General features: G+C 36.8%; 1 protein-coding gene across 1 annotated transcript in view; it reads right to left on the bottom strand.

The window, feature by feature from the left end:
• LRP1B (LDL receptor related protein 1B) overlaps window positions 1–18,312 on the bottom strand; it is a 2,306,513-nt gene that overhangs the window by 735,291 nt on the left and 1,552,910 nt on the right. The window contains exon 32 of the mRNA XM_036744555.1: window positions 6,544–6,693. Coding sequence (XP_036600450.1) covers window positions 6,544–6,693 — 150 coding nt within the window. The remainder of the gene's footprint in view (window positions 1–6,543; window positions 6,694–18,312) is intronic.

Raw genomic sequence — 18,312 nt, 5'->3', positions numbered from 1 at the left:
ATCAAAAGCAAACACTTTTTAAAAGGGACAGGGTCAAGGTAAAAAAGTGAATAAAAGGGGACTGGATAGGAGGGAGCAAAATATAGTTAGTCTTTCACAACAGGAGTATTATGGAGGTGTTTTACATAATGATACCTGTGTGGCCTATGTTGTATTTCTTGCCTTCTTATGGAGGGTGGGTGGGAAGGGAAGAAGGGAGAGAATTTGGAACTCAAAGTTTTAAAAGCAGTTCCTTAAAAAAATTTTTTTTTTTGCATGCAACTGAGAAATAAGATATATAGGGAATGGGGCATTGAAATCTGTCCTGCCCTACAAGAAAGCAAGGGCAAAGGGGACGGAGGGAGTAGGGTGACAGAAGGGAGGGCTGACTGGGGAATGGGGCAATCAGAATATATGCCATCTTGGAGTGGGGGGAGGGTAGAAATGAGGAGAAAATTTGTAACTCAAAATCTTATGGAAATCAATGTTGAAAACTAAAATATTAAATAATAAAATAACTGTTAAAAAAAAAAAGAATGCAGTAGGTGATCTTGATCTTTTTAAATTAAGGTCTTTCCCAGGTCTAGTGTAGTGTTTGTAGATAAATGACTTGGGATACCTAGTAAGACACAAGCCCACTTCAATTGCTCTTGTAACTACAATTCACCAAATATTTGTTAAGCCATTTACCATGCATAAGGTATTGTATTAAGTTCTGGAAATCTAAAGATGAAAAATTCTAGAGCTTGCCCTCTGTGTCAACAATGTAGTGCTTACTAAAAAAATCAAACATTTCATCAAAAGTTTTTCATTCAAGAACTTGGCATGTTTCATTTGAGGCTAATACAGCAAAGCCCAGTTCAATTCAATAAACATTTATTAAGCACCTGTTATGTTCAAAGCACTATCCAAAGTAATGGAAATACAAGTAAAAATGAGATAGCCCTTGCTCTCTAGTTGTATATTTTCACTGTATGGATATGAGATGTACACAGATAAGTAAATATAACATTGGATTTTTATGTTTTGGTTGTCAGGACTAAAGCATGGGGAACTTCTAAGATGGAAACTCTTCTCACCCATGCAAATCCTTTGAAATGTACAGCCTTAGAAATGTGCTTGAGACTGATAGATTAAGAGATTTGTTCATGCTCACATAGCTAGTGTGTGTCTCAGAAGCAGCATTTGAACCCAGGTCCTCTTGGCTCCAAGGTCAGTCTTCTATTCATTATGCCATGCTATTCCTCTTTTAAGCAGTAATAAAATGTGTACACAGATAAGTAAATGCAACAAAAACCCAAATTAATTTCAAGAGGTAGAAATAAGAGGTGGGCCCAGATGGCACATGAGAGCTCACTTTGAAGGAAAGTAGGAATTCTAAAAAGTCAAGGTTAGGAATGAATTCATTCATATTTTCTGAAGCACCTGTGCAAAGGCACAGTGAACACTGTCAACACAGGGAATGACTAGTAGGCCAGTTCAAACTGAGAAGAAAATCTTCATATTAAAACAGTATGTCTTATTCTATAAATAATATTTAAATAGAGTTCCACTCCTCTAAAAGTGTTGGTTTAAGAATAGGTTCCCAAAGTGGACAATGCTGCCTCCTTGACAGGGGTGATAGAATGATGGGGTGGGGAGGGGACGGTAGTAGCCTCAGGTACAATTGGGGAGCAATGAATGGAAAGAAGAGAAGAAAGTTTTGAAAAACCACTAGGTACTTGTTTCATCTGTTGTGTAACAGAGTTAAAGTTGTAGTGATTACATTATTTTCCAAATAAACACAGAGAATGCAAGTTATAACTGATCAGTGGTCAAGTCTGCCAACAGGTCTTAATAAGCAAGTGTTGGCAGGCAAGTTCTCTCATTGTTAGGAAGTCCAGCATGCATCAGCAGGAATATGTGCACATAATGACTTGTTTACAATACAATCCTATCCAGTTACATGACATAATATTGTGTCATCAAAATTTCAGTGCAGGAAAAAACCCACAAATGTATAATAAATTGCTAAACTTAAGATGTATCATTTAAAAAAAATCCTATCTTTTTAAATGATGCAATTTTTTAAAAAATCATTAAAAGGTTAAAGAAAGTAGATTTCCAGAGGGGTGCTGAGCATTTTTTTTAAAGGGTTGGTAGGCTAAATAAGTTTGGGAACTGGTTTAGAGTCATTCTAAAGCTTTTGGATATGGGACCAAATCTGACTTTAAATGGAGATGGCTTCATTCCATCTTTGTTATGCATTAAATAATATTTGTCCTGATTAGCCCAGAAGTCATTTTAATGACTTTTGAGATTTAAGAGCTAAAGCATGGAGGGGTCCTTAAAAGTCACCTAAGTCCAACCTCTTCATTTTACAGACTAGGAAACCAAAGCCCAGAAAGGTTAAGTCACTGGCCCAAGTTCACACATACAATAAACTTCAGAGACGGAATTTTAATTCATGTCCTGTGACTCCAGATCCAGTGATTTTCCAGTGTAGTATGCATTTCCCCCCAATATTTCTGTGGGAAGATGCATTCCAAATTCCAAATAAATAGGAGAAATACAGATCTTTGGGACATAACTCATTGATAAGTTTGTAACAGTTGAACTTATGGTGAAAATAATGCTTTTCAACAAATATAGACAATGGATTGACTTTTGTTACATTTACTTTGTCTTTTGTGAGTGAATATGGTGTATAAGCCTATCAGGTTTGAATCTTGATTTTATTTGCTGAAAGAATGTGAACTGATCCAAGGTTTTAAAGTGAACTCCTTATGTGCCTGACATCATATCAAACTAAAAATGTCTCCAACATTGGCATCATGATGTCCCCCAAAACCTAACACCCTCTATTCAATCCATAGGTAAAATTAACCTACTGTCCTACTTTCTAGAGAAAGTAGAGAACTTTGTGTATGCAGTTCCTAAGACTTTCAATGAATCTTTGAATGTTGAAGTTGGAAAGAACATTAGAGATCATTACTTAGCTCAACTGTCTCACTTTGGAAATGATGAAGCTGAATTTCAGAGAAACTGTGATTTCCTAGGAAGTGTTATATCAGACATCTGAATCCGGGTCCCCTAACTAAGGGGAATTAGGTGACACAGTGTATAGATAGCTGGGCCTGGAGTCAGGAATACTCCTCTTCCGGAGGTCAAATCTGGCCTCATACGCTTATGAGCTGTGACCCTTGGCAAGTCACTGAACCCTATTTGCCTCAGTTTCCTGATCTATAAAGTGAGCTGAAGAAGGAAATGGCAAACCATTCCAGCATCTTTACCATGAATGGCATCATGAAGAGTCAGGCATGACTGAAAAACATCTAAACAACAACAGAAAGCTCTTAACTTCTAATTCATTGCCCTTTCTCTGGGTTAGGAGAACTCTACAATATAGATGAAACAAAATTCCTGTTTAATGAAATAGAGTCTGTGGTAATCTGGCAAGCAAAATAACCTTTCAAAGTCTTAAAAATTGTTTACAAGGCAATATTTTATCATATATGACTCACTAAAAATTCAATGAGTTACTTTGGAATTCTATAATATAGCTCTTTATAGCATTTTCTTCTAATTTGTTTGACTTGATTACTTGATTCAATATTGTTTGCTAGGCTACTGATTTAATGGAAGGGCACTAAAATGCAATTCATTTTGCTTTATTTTTAATGCATATGATTTCAGGATTGTTACAGTTTGCTTAACTTTATCCAAGATTCAAGCTGTACTTCCTTTGTACATTCTGATGACCTTAAAAAAATAAAACAAGATTTTTTCCCTTTAATTGGCAAGTCTGAGAAACATAAACTAGTCTTTTCTCCTGTGCTGTCTTAAAGGAACATCCTACCAAGATTCTAGTTCTAAAATGTCCTTCTCATCAGATATATGCTTTCAGGAGATCATGTTTCTAGGCACAGAGTGAAGTGTTAAGCAAGAAAGGCCAGATGCTGCAGTCTTATGGTTACCTCCTGTCTTCTAGTCATTTTAACATCTGAACTAATGCTCTGGGAAGTCTGTAAAGTGCCTAGGCATTGTGAAATAACCAAAAGGGGACCTATGGGTTAGAAAGACAGGCAGAGAAGTTTTGAAAATGAAATTATACCTTCATAAATGTGAAGGAGCAAAACAACATATTCACGGAAAGAAGCAATTCAGGGAAGAAAGGTTGTTGTTTTTGTTGTTTTAAGATGGCAAATTACATATAAAACTGTGACTTTTTACTTTGCAGGGAACGAAACCCAGTGTGTCTCATCCATATTTGCTGAAGTATCACATCTTATTTCTAGGAAATAATTAATTTGTTAAAAATTGATGACTGCTTTGAAGAAAAAAGTATTCTTACAATTTCTTAAACACATCCTACCTCGTATCAGAAGTTTCAATATTAAACACAACAAAACTCTTCTCTTATTGTTTTCAATGCAACTAGAAACCAAAAATTGCTAACTAAATTATCACGAAAGCCATTTATTAGATCAGAAGATGAATTTTCAAATCCTTTCCAAATCAGTGATCATTTAGCTGTAAGTTTCATGTTTCCATTGCAAATTATAGATATCATATTATCATAGTGAAAAAGGAAGCCCAGACCACATAAAATTAGCAACATAGCTTATCATGCAAAATATCAAGTTAAAAATGTATATTCCTTAATCCTTATAGTATCTCTATCTTTAGAATAATAAGCATTCAGTCAATTTTCAGATAAGTTTAAGTCTTCAAAAATATAACCAAATGCCTCAATATATAATAGTCAACTCCATGCCTTCTGACATATTACCAAAAAAGGTATAAGTCACCATGTGAGAATCCAGCTAACAGCTTTTGTGTGTTATTTTGTATCTTAGATATAACCTGTAATTTTGCTGGTATGTGGAACTCTGAATAAGGAAACTTCTCCTTCCAAAGCACTGCTTGTTAGCACCTACTCTGCAACTTATGGATTTAAGGATTTGGGAGAAGGCGATGGTGGCGGCATTAAGAGGTTTAATGACTTGCCATTATGAGTCAGAGGTAGTCTTCCTTACTTGGATATTGGTGCTCTTTCCATTACACTACACTGTCCTTCAGTTTGTAAATAACCACTAAAGAAATAGTTCTTTCAGATCACAGTATTTCAGAGGTGGATGGAACATTGAAGGGCATCAAATCTAATTTCACAGATAAGAAAAATGAGGCCTACAAAGGTAAAGTTGGGTGGAGTCAGGGCTAAAATAGAAATTTCTCCTGACTTAATAAGAATCAATGTTCTTTCTAGTATATCATGATTCCTTTGTATCATGATACTTTGATTCACTTTTCATACTTAGAATGTCATATTTCTTTTTTAAATTATGTATAAATTTCCCTTTAAAAAGACCTCCACTATGGAAATTAAGTTTTTTGAAATAAAAATAATCATCTCAAAAGCATAGATAGTTCTCCACTGTGAACAGCTTGATTAGTCACTGTTTGAATTATCCAGGTCCTTGGTCTCTCTTCTTCCTTCCTAATGAATACTTTCTGTTTCTCTGCAACTTTACTTACCTAATAACTTATAGAGAAGGACAGGGAGAGGAAATAAAACTCAAATCAAGGGAGCATTTTATTTATTCCTGACTATTCAGCCGGTATTTAACCACAAGCATAAATAACTCTGTCTTGGTTTTAAGAGTATTGTTGTAGCATGCTGGGAAAGTAAAACATATAGCAATGTTTAGCTATGAAGAGCTTCCTATATCCTGTATTCTGTTCAAACAGATGTTTCTTAACTTTAAGTAATTCCCTGTACTATATATCACCTGTATCCTCCTTTACTTGTCTGATTCATATATCATCTATGTCTTGTTAAAGCCCAAGTTTCTTAGCGATGAGAATGTTTTCACTCCCAAACATTCTTGTTCCCTGTTAGTAAAATGCTTGCTTAATGAAAAATACCTTGTTAGCAGAGCCAATCAAAAGAAAGTGAGAGTTTTCTTTGACTTTGTTTTTCTTTTCCCCCAATACAAAAGAAGGTAGAAAAGTCAAATGGAACTTGTGCTCAGAAATAATGATCTTCTCGGTGGTGTTCCAATTGAAAGTAAAATATCTCTTGACTTTAGCAGTTGTGAGAAGTTTTATTTCAGATACCCATGACACTCTAGGGGGAAAGGAAGTTAAAACACGGGCCAAATGGAGGCTTTTATTTTATTTATGGATTTCACTATCTGTTTTAACCTTTCCTCCATTACCAGGGATAATCAGGACCCAGCTTTTCTGGGAATGATATTTAGGTTTCCAGCAAAGGATGGCATCACAGCACAACCCGGAAAATAATTGTGAAATAAGTAAAAGTCACAGCAAACAGAGAGAATCAATACAAGCAAAGTTGATATTGCCAGGGGTAACCCCAAAAATAAATACTAAGTCCCAAACTGGGCAATCTCATGAGGTTCTGAGCTAATGGGGGCAGCAGGGATATATTCAGAGAAATGTGCATTTTGAATACATATCTGATGCCAATGGATTAATCACTGGTCTCAGCTTTCAATAGTTCATAAGTTATCAACAACCAATCAACAGGAAAACTTACAGTTGTAGAAACAACATACTTACCCATGATGGTTAGAGCAGTAGCTTTTGTTAATTCTTCTTTCATTGACTCAATCACTTCTAAATTGCCCCCATCCAGGTTGCATCTATTTATGGTTCCATTTCCTGAGCTGATCCAATAAAGCTTGTTCTCCACATAGTCTATTGATAGACCTGTAATTAAATAACATAGCTTAAACATGATGGTGGCCACTTACATGATATTTATCTACTACCATTAGGCTAGAGGAAAAAGTGGAACCACAGACTGTGAGCCATCAACAAAACAAATATCCAAAGTGTAAGGAAAGTACGATTTTTGAAAAAACTCAACTGGTTAAGAAAATTGTGAAAATTAAATGTGGGAATGACTATATTTTGAGACAGTTGCTTGGCTTTTCCCCTTTAAAAACATTACCCTTCTAAGTTAAGTAATGGTGAGCTCCTCTACATATAATACCAGACACTTCTTTTCTTTTTTTTTTTAATTTGTGCATAGGTTATTCAAATTACAAATAAACTAGGCTATCCTGAATGTCAAAACAAATAAATAAATAAGCTTTGAGCTTCCCACTTCACAAGTTTCTTTTTTAAAATCTTCCCTCCACAAAAGTCAAAGGAAGAAGGGAAAAAAATGACTGCAAAAAACTTGCTGCCTTTAAAAATTGGAGTGTATTCTTCTCATCTACTAATTACTATATCGCTCTCCACCCACTTTCCTATTGGAGAAAGTCTTGGGTCAACAAGGAGCGACAAAGCAGCCTGGTATAATGGTAAAAGCAACAAATATCTTTCCTCTCAAATTCTACCTCCTTCCAAACTTATCTATTACTATGGAGACTACAAACATCCTCCCAGTTGCCCCCAGACATACTCTTACATTCCATATCCCATCAGTTTCTAAGACCTGTCAATTTTACTTTCATAACATCTCATATATTCCTTCTTTTGTCCTCTTGACACTGCTCCCACCCTGGTGTTGAGTTCTCAGTATCTACTCCTGGACTATCTAGCCTGCTGATTTGTCTGCCTGTCACAAGTGTCTCCCCACTTCACTTTATCCTCCACACTGCTGTCAAAGTTATATTATACTAATGTGCATGAAAACTTCTACTCACAACAAACTTCAGTGCCTCTCTATCACCTCCAAGATCAAATATAAAATTCTCTTTTTGGCTTTCAAAGGCCTTCGTAATCTGCCCTACCCTATTCACCTTCACCCCGACATTTCTAGTCTTCTTTCACCTAACACACTTCCCCACTGACTCCAGTGTACTCTGTGACTCAATAACACTAGAAGACATGCTGTTCCTTGAACAAGGCACTTTATTTATCAACTCTGGGCATTTTCACTGGCTGTCCCCCATGCATAGAAAGCTCTTCCCTCCTTACCTCTGAACCTCGCTTCCCTGGGTTCCTCTAAGTTCCATCCAAAGTCCTAATTTCTATAGGAAGCCTTTCCTAATCCCTTTTAATTTTAGTATCTTCCTTCTGTTGATTATTTCTTATTAATCCTCTATAAAGCTTGTTTGTACATAGTTATTTGCTTGCTGACTTCCCCATTAAATTATGAGATTCTTGAAAGAGTGATTTTTGCTTTCTTATAAAAATTTATATTCCCAGTGATTAATACAGTTCCTGGCACACAGTATGTGATTAATAAATGTTTACTGAGTTATTGACCAATTTTAGTATCAGAGGACATGGATTCGAATCTCAGCTTTACCATTTACTGTGTATACATGGGCAAGTCACAACCTCCTGGAAGCTCTGGTTCCTAATTTGTAAAAATGACCAATTAGACTAGATGACCACTAAGGTCCTTTCCAACTCTAAACTGTCTACCAAAACTAATTATAAACCCAATTTTGATCACATAATCATTGTAATATTAGAAGTCATATGTAAAAGAGGCCCGTTAGGAAAGCTTTCCCTTTATAAGTCTCAGGATCTCTCACCCCCAATAAAACAAGGACATGCCAATGGTGTTTTAGAGGACACAGACAATCCCTGACTGGCTTGGGGGGTATGGATGGACTCTCATCAGAAGAGACATCCTTTTCTGTGGACTATCAAAATGAACTCACAGATAGTCTCTAATTTCATTTTTAGATTGTGTAAAGAAGCATGTGGCAGAATGAGACATGTATGTGCCTGTGCATTCAGCACAAGAAGGAAGTTTATCAAAAATGTTCCTCAATAAATTTTCCTGTACCTGGGTGAGGGGCGGATTTTGATTCCCTATGCAGCCTGATCCTAAAATCAATCAATCAATATTTATAAAGCACTTACTTTATACCAGGCATTGTGTTAAGCACAGAGGATACAAAAAGAGGTAAAAACCAGTTCCTGCCCTCAAGGAATTTGTTTGCATGTTGTCTCCTGCATTAGATTGTTAGCTCCTTGAGGACAGGACCTTCTGGAAAGAGGAGAAAATTTCCTCAGTAGAATTTCTGCTTTTTGGAGAAAGAAGAGGATCGCTTACCACATGTTCCAAGCCCAGTATAACTTGCTGGCTCCCACTACTACAGTGAAAGTCCAGGGTGGGAGCAAAGAGAAGAGTGAGTAAGCATTTCTATAGCACCTACTATGTGCCAGGCACTTTGCTAAGTCCCTTTGTAATTATCTCATCTGATCCTCACAACAAAAGACTTGTGAGGTGGACACATCTTCATTTTACAGTTGAGGAAACTGAGGCAAACAGAAGTTAAATGACTTGCCCAGGTCACTAATTATCTAAGGCTGAATTTGAACTCAAGTCTTCTAACCTCCAGGCCTAATGTTCGATAGAGATGCCTCTAATGGAAGGCTAATGGAAAAGGATGATTTTTATTCAGCACCCTTAAAGTATTGCTGTTTTCCAGGGGAAGATGGCAGGCTATTTCCTACAGCTGCAATCCTCTGGATTTGGCCTTCCTGTCCCCAACACTGGGTACCTTCCCTCCTACCCACTCTTCTATCAGTATTCTTATGTGTGTTGTTTCCCCCCATCAGATTATCAGCTCCCTGAGCTCAGGGACTGTCTTTATTTTTTTGTAGTTGTATTTCCAGCATTTAGCACAGTGCCTGGTACATAGAAGCGCTTAACAAATTTTTATTAACTATTTGATTCCTCTAGGTGTGTTGGAAATCTGTTTTTGGATTCTTTTGAATACTTTTTATCTTCTTATTTTCTATAGTGCAAAATAAAGACTATTCTCTATCCAATTCACATTTCTTATCTTGATAGAGTAGCTAAAGACACTTTCTGCCCAAATTTGGGGAAACTTAAGCTATATTTCCAGACTTCTGAAGTGGTCTAGTGGTTAGGATTGGGTGCTCTCACCGCTGGGGCCTGGGTTCAAGTTCTGGTCAGGGAACCGAAAATGAAAAGGTTAAAGAAAAAATGATGATGGTAGGGAACCACAGGTGTTTAGGGGTGCTCGAGACCCCAAAATACTGACATGCTGGGTCCTGCCGAAAGAATTTGATGCAAGCCTTCTCAGCCAAGAAAAAAGGCAAAGTTTATTAGGAATTCACCATAATGGGTTATCTTAAGAAATCCCACCCTATGCGACACCTTCTTTCACAAGAGGGGCAGATTCAATCTACTGAGCTAGATTGAATCTGAGCACCTTCATGGAGGCAAGATGGAGATGATATACACAAAGACTGTGGGAGGGATTGAGGGGTGGTCTGGGGTGACTAGAGGAGGGGTTTAGGGAGGGTCTTGAGGAGGAGTTTAAGGAAGACAGAGATGAGGTCAGACTCCAGGGACTGGGATGAGGTCAGACTCCTGGGTGGGGAAATAGCTGAAGGTTACCTGGAGATGACAGACAATAAGAGAACTAGGGTAACTGGGCTAGGGTATAGATATTTTGATCAGGTTTAAGGGTGGGCTAGGCTAGGTGGAGATTTGGGCCTAATGATAATGTAAGGCTTATGGCCTGAGGGGAAGGCCAGATCTAGTTGGAAGATTCAAGGAGAGTTCAAGGGGGCTCCCAGAGATTGTATTCCAGATTCAAGGGGGCTCCCAGAGACTGTGCCCTCATCATCACCTACAGGTAAAAAGTAAAAGAAGCAAAGTAACCATTCTGGAGTCACCTCCAATAGTTATAGCCAATAAATGTGAACCAGAGTTTTCAGAGTCAACTCTAAATTACGCATAGCCTTTAGAAACTATTACAGCTGGCTCTGTGTAGCTTGTTCTCTAGCGATCCTGGTACAATTCATAGATGGATGAACTAAAACCTAGGTATGGCTAAACTGCAGTAGGATCAAGGTTAGGATCCTATAGACGGTGGCAATGACAAGTAATCAGGAAGAAGTTTTGCTTTTTTATTTGTTTGTTTTCTAATGCCAGAATTAGAAGGCAGGACTCACAGTTCTTAACTGATGGACCACTGTGAGTGAAGATCTAGTATGGCAACAAGTCAACATAAAGCTCCATTGCAGAAGCTCCTGAATCCCCAGGAAGATTTCCCCACCCCATTATCTATGACTGATCTGATATTTTTGATTATCTATGTACTCTGACAATGGTTTCTTCTCTCATCTTTAATAATTGAGGTCAGGCTCTTGAGAAGACCATCATAAAGGCTTGAATATATGTATGTATATACACATGTGTATGTATATGTATATAATTGTATATATGTACATATATGCATATATGTGTTTATACAAACACAGATTTATCCTCATTTTTTTCATGGAACATAGCAAGAGCATTATAATATGCCCATTTTATAAATGGAAAATTGGAAGAAGATGGCTTAATGGCTTATGCAAATTATTGCCAAAGTTTATATTTGATCATAAGAGGGATAACAAAAGATCTTATTTTTTTTTCCTACTGGCCCCTTCAACAATCAGTAAATCAGCATTTATTCAGTTCCAACCACATGCCACCATGAAAGACAAAAATGAAACAGACCCTGCGCTCAACAACCTTGTACTTTATTGTGGGGAACAACATGTAAACATATAAGTGCATACAAAGTAAAAAGTAATGATGGAGTAGGTAAAGGTGGAGTTCATCATTGGAAGCCCGGGGCAGGGGGGTGGCGCGCCGAAAAGGCCTCATCTAAGAGGTGCCATTTGAGCTGAGTTTTGAATGAAAATAAGAATCTTAAGAGGGAGAGATGATGAGAGAATGCATTACAGAAATGGGGAATAGTCTATATAGAGGCATGAAGACAGGAATGTTGTGTGAAAGGAACAATAAGAAAGTCCGTTTTAGCTCTACCATATAGTACCTGAAGTAGTAGGAAGAAAAGGAAAGGACTTTAAATTCCAAATAGAAAAGTTTTTATTTAATCTTATAACTAATAGTGATGGGGTACAGGTTACCAATACTGATGGGATATAGACTGTGTGGCATTTCATACCCAAATCTGTTGTCTGATACCTCCATTGTCTGTCAAAATGTCGATACCCAAATCTGTTGCCCTAGCCTTCTATTGTCTGTCATCTCCAGGTAGCCTTCAGCTGATTCCCACCCTGAAGTCTGACCTCACTCCAGTCACCTCAGGCCTCCCTAAACCTGTCCTTCCATCATTCCAGACTATTTGACCACCCTAGATCCCTCCCACAACCTTTCTGCATGTAAGCCTCATCTTGGCTCCATGAAGGCACTCAGATTCAATCTAGCTTAAAAGGTTGAATCTTGCCTGCTTGTCAAAACGAGCATCACAAATGGTGAGATTTCTTAAGACTCTACCCAATATGGTGAATCTTTAAATAATAATCTTTGGCTATAAGAAGGCTTGAGTCGAATTCATTCGAGCAGGACCCAGCATGTCAGTATTTTGGGGACCTGAGCACCCCTAACCTCAACTTCTGGTTCCTTGACCTCATCAATAGGGAGCCACTAGAGTTTAGGGAACAAAAAAGTGACACGCCAGAGTTGTGCTTCTGAAATATTGCTTTCACAGCTGGATAGAAGGTAGATTGGAGAGAAGAGAGACCAATCAGAAAAGGATTGAAATGATATAAGTGAGAAGAATGAAAACATGAATTAGGGTGGTGAATGTAATAGACAGAAAATAATGAAAAGAGATGGTAGTAAATAGAGTATGAACAAGAATTAGTAAAAATTAGAAACGTGGGGAAAGAATGAGGAATTGAAGATGATTCCAAGGTTTCAAACCTGGGTGATGTGTAACAGAAGAATATCATTATTATAATAGACTATTTCTAGCTTTGGTACTCATGCTACCATTCTGTGATGGAGGTACTGCAGGTTACAACCTCTTCAGAAGCTAGTGTGGCCAAAAAGTTCCTCCTCCTGCTGCTGACATGGTGATGAGACTCTCCAAACTGAGTTAAATGTAAAGCTTCCCCTGTTTGGCAGGATCTGTCAGAATTTGTATTCCTTTGGTATGACATTCAAGAAACCAGGGTCTCCTTCATGTCACAATGGGGCATTGGTGAAGGAATTTATTGGAGGTTTTGGTTTTACTGAATGAAAAGAATTGGTAACACTTGACACTTCCCCACTATGTTTACTTCTTTCCTTTCATAGCTCTGTTTGCCCTCTTTCTTTCTTGATTTCTTTTCCCACTGTCTCTTTCCCTTTCTTGTTTCTCTTCCATTTATATTTTAATGATTTTTTTCCTAGTTACAATATCAAAGATACTTAATTCCACTGACAACACTCAAGAATCAAGAATATTGTTGAATCCTCTCCTATACTTTTGAGTTACTCACTTGTTAATTCTCCTAAGTATATCTAAATCAATTGAGATTAATTTATCTGAATGCATTTTGTAAGCTGTAAGACACTCTACAAATATAAAGGACAACTATTATAATCATTGTTCACTCATTACATAAAGTGGTTTATCCTAAACAATATACCCAAATCATCATAATCAATACACCTTGGTCATCTACTAAAATGAATCAAAAAATGCTCTGCAGTCTGTTTTATTTTGTGTACTAACAGTAACTACAAATGTATTCCTCTATAGTCTCATTCAAACTACATTGAAGGAATACACTTTACAAAATGATTAATCATCCATAATCATTCATGATCATTAATCATTCAAAATACAGCATGTGCTTTAAGATGCTGGGGGTATTTTTACTATATAAATATCTAGTGGATTTAAAATCTGAAAGAAAACAAAAAAGTTAAAGCTGGCAGGTTGAATATTTTCAGAATTTAAAATCTATCCATGTATTTATGTATCATAAGGGAAAAATTATTCTGTCTTTGTTTATGTATTCATCATGCTCAGGCTTTTTCCCTTTCCCCACCACACTGCAAGGATATATCAGTGTGTCTGGGCCTCCAGTTAAATTCTGAAGGGAATGATACCTTGAGATGCATGCTCATATTTCTGTAGCCTCTAAGTGATTAGCTGAACTAGAAAAGTTGTGGAGAAAGTCATAATGTTGAAGGATCTTATTATTTAATTAAGAATCTAAACATAAAGATTATCTGTGGGAATTGAAATTCTCTTTATATATATGCATGAAAAACATACAAAAGTTCTATATATATGTATGTATACACACATGTGCACATACATATATTATAAATATGCAAATATATTTATGTATATATACACATTAAAACTTCTGTGGTTACCAAAAAACCCCAATTTGGAACAAAATGGGTCCCTATCAATTGGGAATGGCTGAACAAAGTATGGCATATAAATACTGCACCATTAAAAATGATATAAAGAATTGAGAGAAACTTGGAAAGACATATCAACTGATACAGAGTGAAGTAGGTAGAACCAAGAGAACACAATGATATTATTCTTTAAAAAAATACACCATTGAAAAATATCAGAACTCTGGTCAATGTAGTAAACAAGATTGACTAGAGGACATATTCCTTCTTTATGGTAGAGAGGTAGTGAACCATAGGTGTGAGAGAAGGGAAACCATTGACAGACACGACCAATGAGCATGTTGGTTTGTTTTATTTAACTGTACTTTTTTCTGAAAAGGGTGGGTTCTCCTGGTGGCAGATATAGAGTGAAGGGACAGAGGGAAATTACAATGTTTTAAAAAGCAACAACAAAATATTTTTTATTGTATTCATGAACTGAAGTATGCCTTAATAAGAGGATTTGTTCCATCAAACTTGGACTCAGTCAAAAGTATGTACCCAAGGACCTAGAAGGCCACAGGTTCCTCACCCCTGGCTCTAGACCAAAAGTCCTACGGAGAAAAAATATTCAGCTGCTAAATCATCAAAGAGCCAACTTCTTCAAAAATCAGTTGTACTTAATGCAAGGGGAATCACCCAAAATATTGACCAGAACACCAAATCAACTATAGCAAGGTGTGACAGACTTCTAATGAGTCTAATTCTAACTGTACTAATAACAAATGTTTTAAAAAACAAACATAAAGATTCCCTGATGTATAGGGCTTTGTCTTACTTGAACCACCCATCTTGAGCCCTGAAAAAACAAGTTCATGTGAAGGGACAAAACCATTGGAGAGGATGGGGTTATGGGACCTAAGCTGTAAAGGTTCCTAAAAGGAAAATACCATGTCTCTGAAAGCATCCCAGCCCCTGAACTTTCCCACATTGGCATTTCTGCCTGAGGCATCTGGCCCATCCAGGTCTACCTAGATACTCAGTAATCCTTTTAACTGTCCTTTCACTGAGGCTCTCCAACCACTTTCATTGTCTGCACCCGGCCCACCTCCAGCCATTTACCACTACTTAATCCCATCCAGATTTTCCTACTGTCTTTTCTTGTATATAAATGCCAGTTTTATCCTTACCAAACCCCAGATTTACTCATAATTTTGCCTGCCATACAATGTTACAATAACACCTCACTACTTTGACTGAAAGAAAGCTTTAGTGGTTGAATTCTTTAGAGACAGACTAGAACTGTACCCTTACATTTCAGGGTTCCCAGCATCTCAAACCACAACAGAGAGACCCCAAGTTTGTAATGTTGAAGGTTGTCCTAAGCCTTATACTGTAAGATTAAATGTATATAGTGAATGTATTGGGCCTTGAAGTCAGAAAATCTAGGTTGAAATTACCTCTCTGTCACTTAGCTAGGTGACCAGAGACAAGTCATTTTGCCTCTCCTAGTCTCAGTTGCTTTCATCTACATTATTTGCCTCCAGTTGTTCTTGTTAAGAAATTGTTTTACAAACCTTAGTATGATTAAAGTATCATTCTCATTTTTAATTTAAAAATTGCCAAGTTTCACTATTACAATGACAATTTTACTGAGATATTTTTATTTAAATATATCTGCTTATTTTTTAATTAAAAGAAGCTATATTGCACAAATTACATAATCAAATATTAATAAATAGGGAATTATAAATTTTGGAAACTGTAATTCAGCATTTTAGGAAAGACAACAGAAAAAGAATGAAAAAAAATAGATATTTTAATAATATTTTCCCGTATCACTTTGTGAAAAAAAATCCATTAGGTTTTGCTGTATATATGTGTGTGTGTTTTACTAAGGCAATAAGGTAATGACTTACAAATATTTTGCTGCTTTCCCATTTAAACCATGCTTTAAAACAAAACAAATCTTAAAGCAAAAATTAAATCTATACTTTATACAACATAGAATTAAAATTAAAAATGTAAATATACAAATGAAAGGAAATTCAAGAAACGAGGCTTTCTAGAAAAGAGGCAATTCAGTGAAATCTAAAAGATAACAAGGGAAAACTTAAAATCTTAAACCTCTGGCCCTGGATTCACTTCTCTAGGCCTTAAGTTTAGTCATCTATAAAACAAGGAGGTTGGATTCAATGACCTCCACTGTTCTCCACATGTCCCTCCACAGGTACACAAATAGCTACACTGTGGTAATTATTACATAATACTGTGGTATACATAATACTGTCTACTGATTCTAGGTCTTTAACTTAGAACACATGGGAAAATGGCAAGAAAAGTAGGATGGTGATGTGGTAAGAACAAAGGATAAAAAAGTGGATTGTCAGAGTACCCCACTGGTACACTCCTAATATTTGGAGAGATTTGAAGACCTCTAAAATGTTAAGTGGACCATCTGTGGTGAACTCTGGGGATGATGTGAATGAAAGTGGCACAGGATGGGGCAGGAATGCATAGATTGTGATCAGCATTATTGAAGAAAGGTCTTAAGTCAATGAGATCACAGGTCATTTGAGCATGTGAGTATGAATGCATGTTCTTATTTGGATTCAGAAGGCCAGTAGCATGATTTCTGCTAAAGTACATTATGGTAACCTGGAATAGTGGAATGAGCATTGGACCTTGATTCAAGTCCTGATTCTTATGCTGATGTGTCTTTAGTTAAGTCACTTAATCACCTTTAGCCTCAATTTCTTCATCTATAAAGGGAGGAGCAGAAAGAGAGGAAGAAAGGTCAGACTAAATTAACTCCAAGGTCTCTTCCAGCTCTTAATATTCTGTTGTTTTTCATCCTGCTGTGTTTTTTTACATTTGCTTACTGAATGTACTCACCCATCCACACATACATATTTTAAAATCTTCAATGGCTCCATATTTCTTTTGGTATAATTTTTCTTTTAATGTTCAGCCTAGCATTTAAGTCCCTCGATAACCTGGCTTTCACCTTTCTATTGTTATTTCCTATTATTATCCTTAATGTAATCTTTGTTCCAGTCAAATTAGCCTACTAGCTGTTCACCATATCCAATATTCCATCACAAGTCTTCTTTCCTTTGTTTTTTTTAATTAAATATATTTTTATCAATTAGTAAAAATTTATGTTCTCTACCTCTTGTTTACTCTCATTCCTATTGGGAAAAAAAAATAAATCCTTAGTCAAACAAAACAAATTCTTAAATTGTCCATGTCCAAAAAATATACATGTTCTGTTTTAGACACTAAGTCTATCCTCCCTCTGTCAGAAGATGGAGACAACAGTTCATCTTTTGTCTTCTGAAATGGTAATTTGTCATTATATTGATGTGACTGATGGGGTATAGTCTTGACCTCTCCTTGAATCTTCCCACTAGATGAGGCCTTTGCCTGAGGCCATAAACCTTTCATTATTGCTAGGCCCAAATCTCTAGGCTAGGTTACTCTTAACCTAGCCTAACCCTCCATTGTCTGGCTACTTCCCATCCTGGATCCTATCAAAATGTGTATGCCCAAATCTGTTACACTTAAACTAGCCTAGCCCTACATAGTCTGTTATCTCCAGGTAGCCTTCAGCTACTTCCCACCCCTAACCCCATTTTCTTGGTTCCTGGAGTCTGACCTCACCCCAGTCCCAGCAAAATCCTCCTCAGATTCCTCCTCAAGACCTTCCCTAAAACCCTCCTCCCATCACCCCAGCACCATCCTAGATCCCTCTCGCAATCTTTCTGTATATAAGTCTGATCTTGCCTCCATGAAGGTGGTCAGATTCAACATAGTTCAGTAGATTGAATCCGGCCTGTTTGTGAAAACAAGTATCACAAATGGTGAGATTCCTTAAGAGTCTACCCAATATTGGCTATGATGTATAAGTTGGCTGTAGTTCATTTGATAGTATGAGTGCATGAGTGCCTTTTGAAGCACTGCAGCCTTTAGTTTGTGACTAAGTTAAATATCTGTAATGTTTGAGGTGACTTTGCCTCTTTATATCTATAAGACTTTTACATAAACATAATCTTAATGTTTTATATTCCTATTTGAGAATACAGAGCTAATAATATCACTATCCTAGGAGGTTTATTCAGGTACAAAATCCCTGGGTATGGAACAAAAATTCTAAGACTGGGAACAAAGAGACTGAAGCAATCAGAAACAATAGTTTCAGAATGCCTTCCATTTGTTAATGAATTCAGGCAGGACTAGGGCTA

The sequence above is a fragment of the Trichosurus vulpecula genome, chromosome 2 (genome assembly GCF_011100635.1).
Source record: "Trichosurus vulpecula isolate mTriVul1 chromosome 2, mTriVul1.pri, whole genome shotgun sequence".
NCBI classification, from domain to species: domain Eukaryota; kingdom Metazoa; phylum Chordata; class Mammalia; order Diprotodontia; family Phalangeridae; genus Trichosurus; species Trichosurus vulpecula.
Note: the sequence above shows the minus strand (reverse complement) of the source record. Positions and strands in the feature narration are given on the sequence as shown.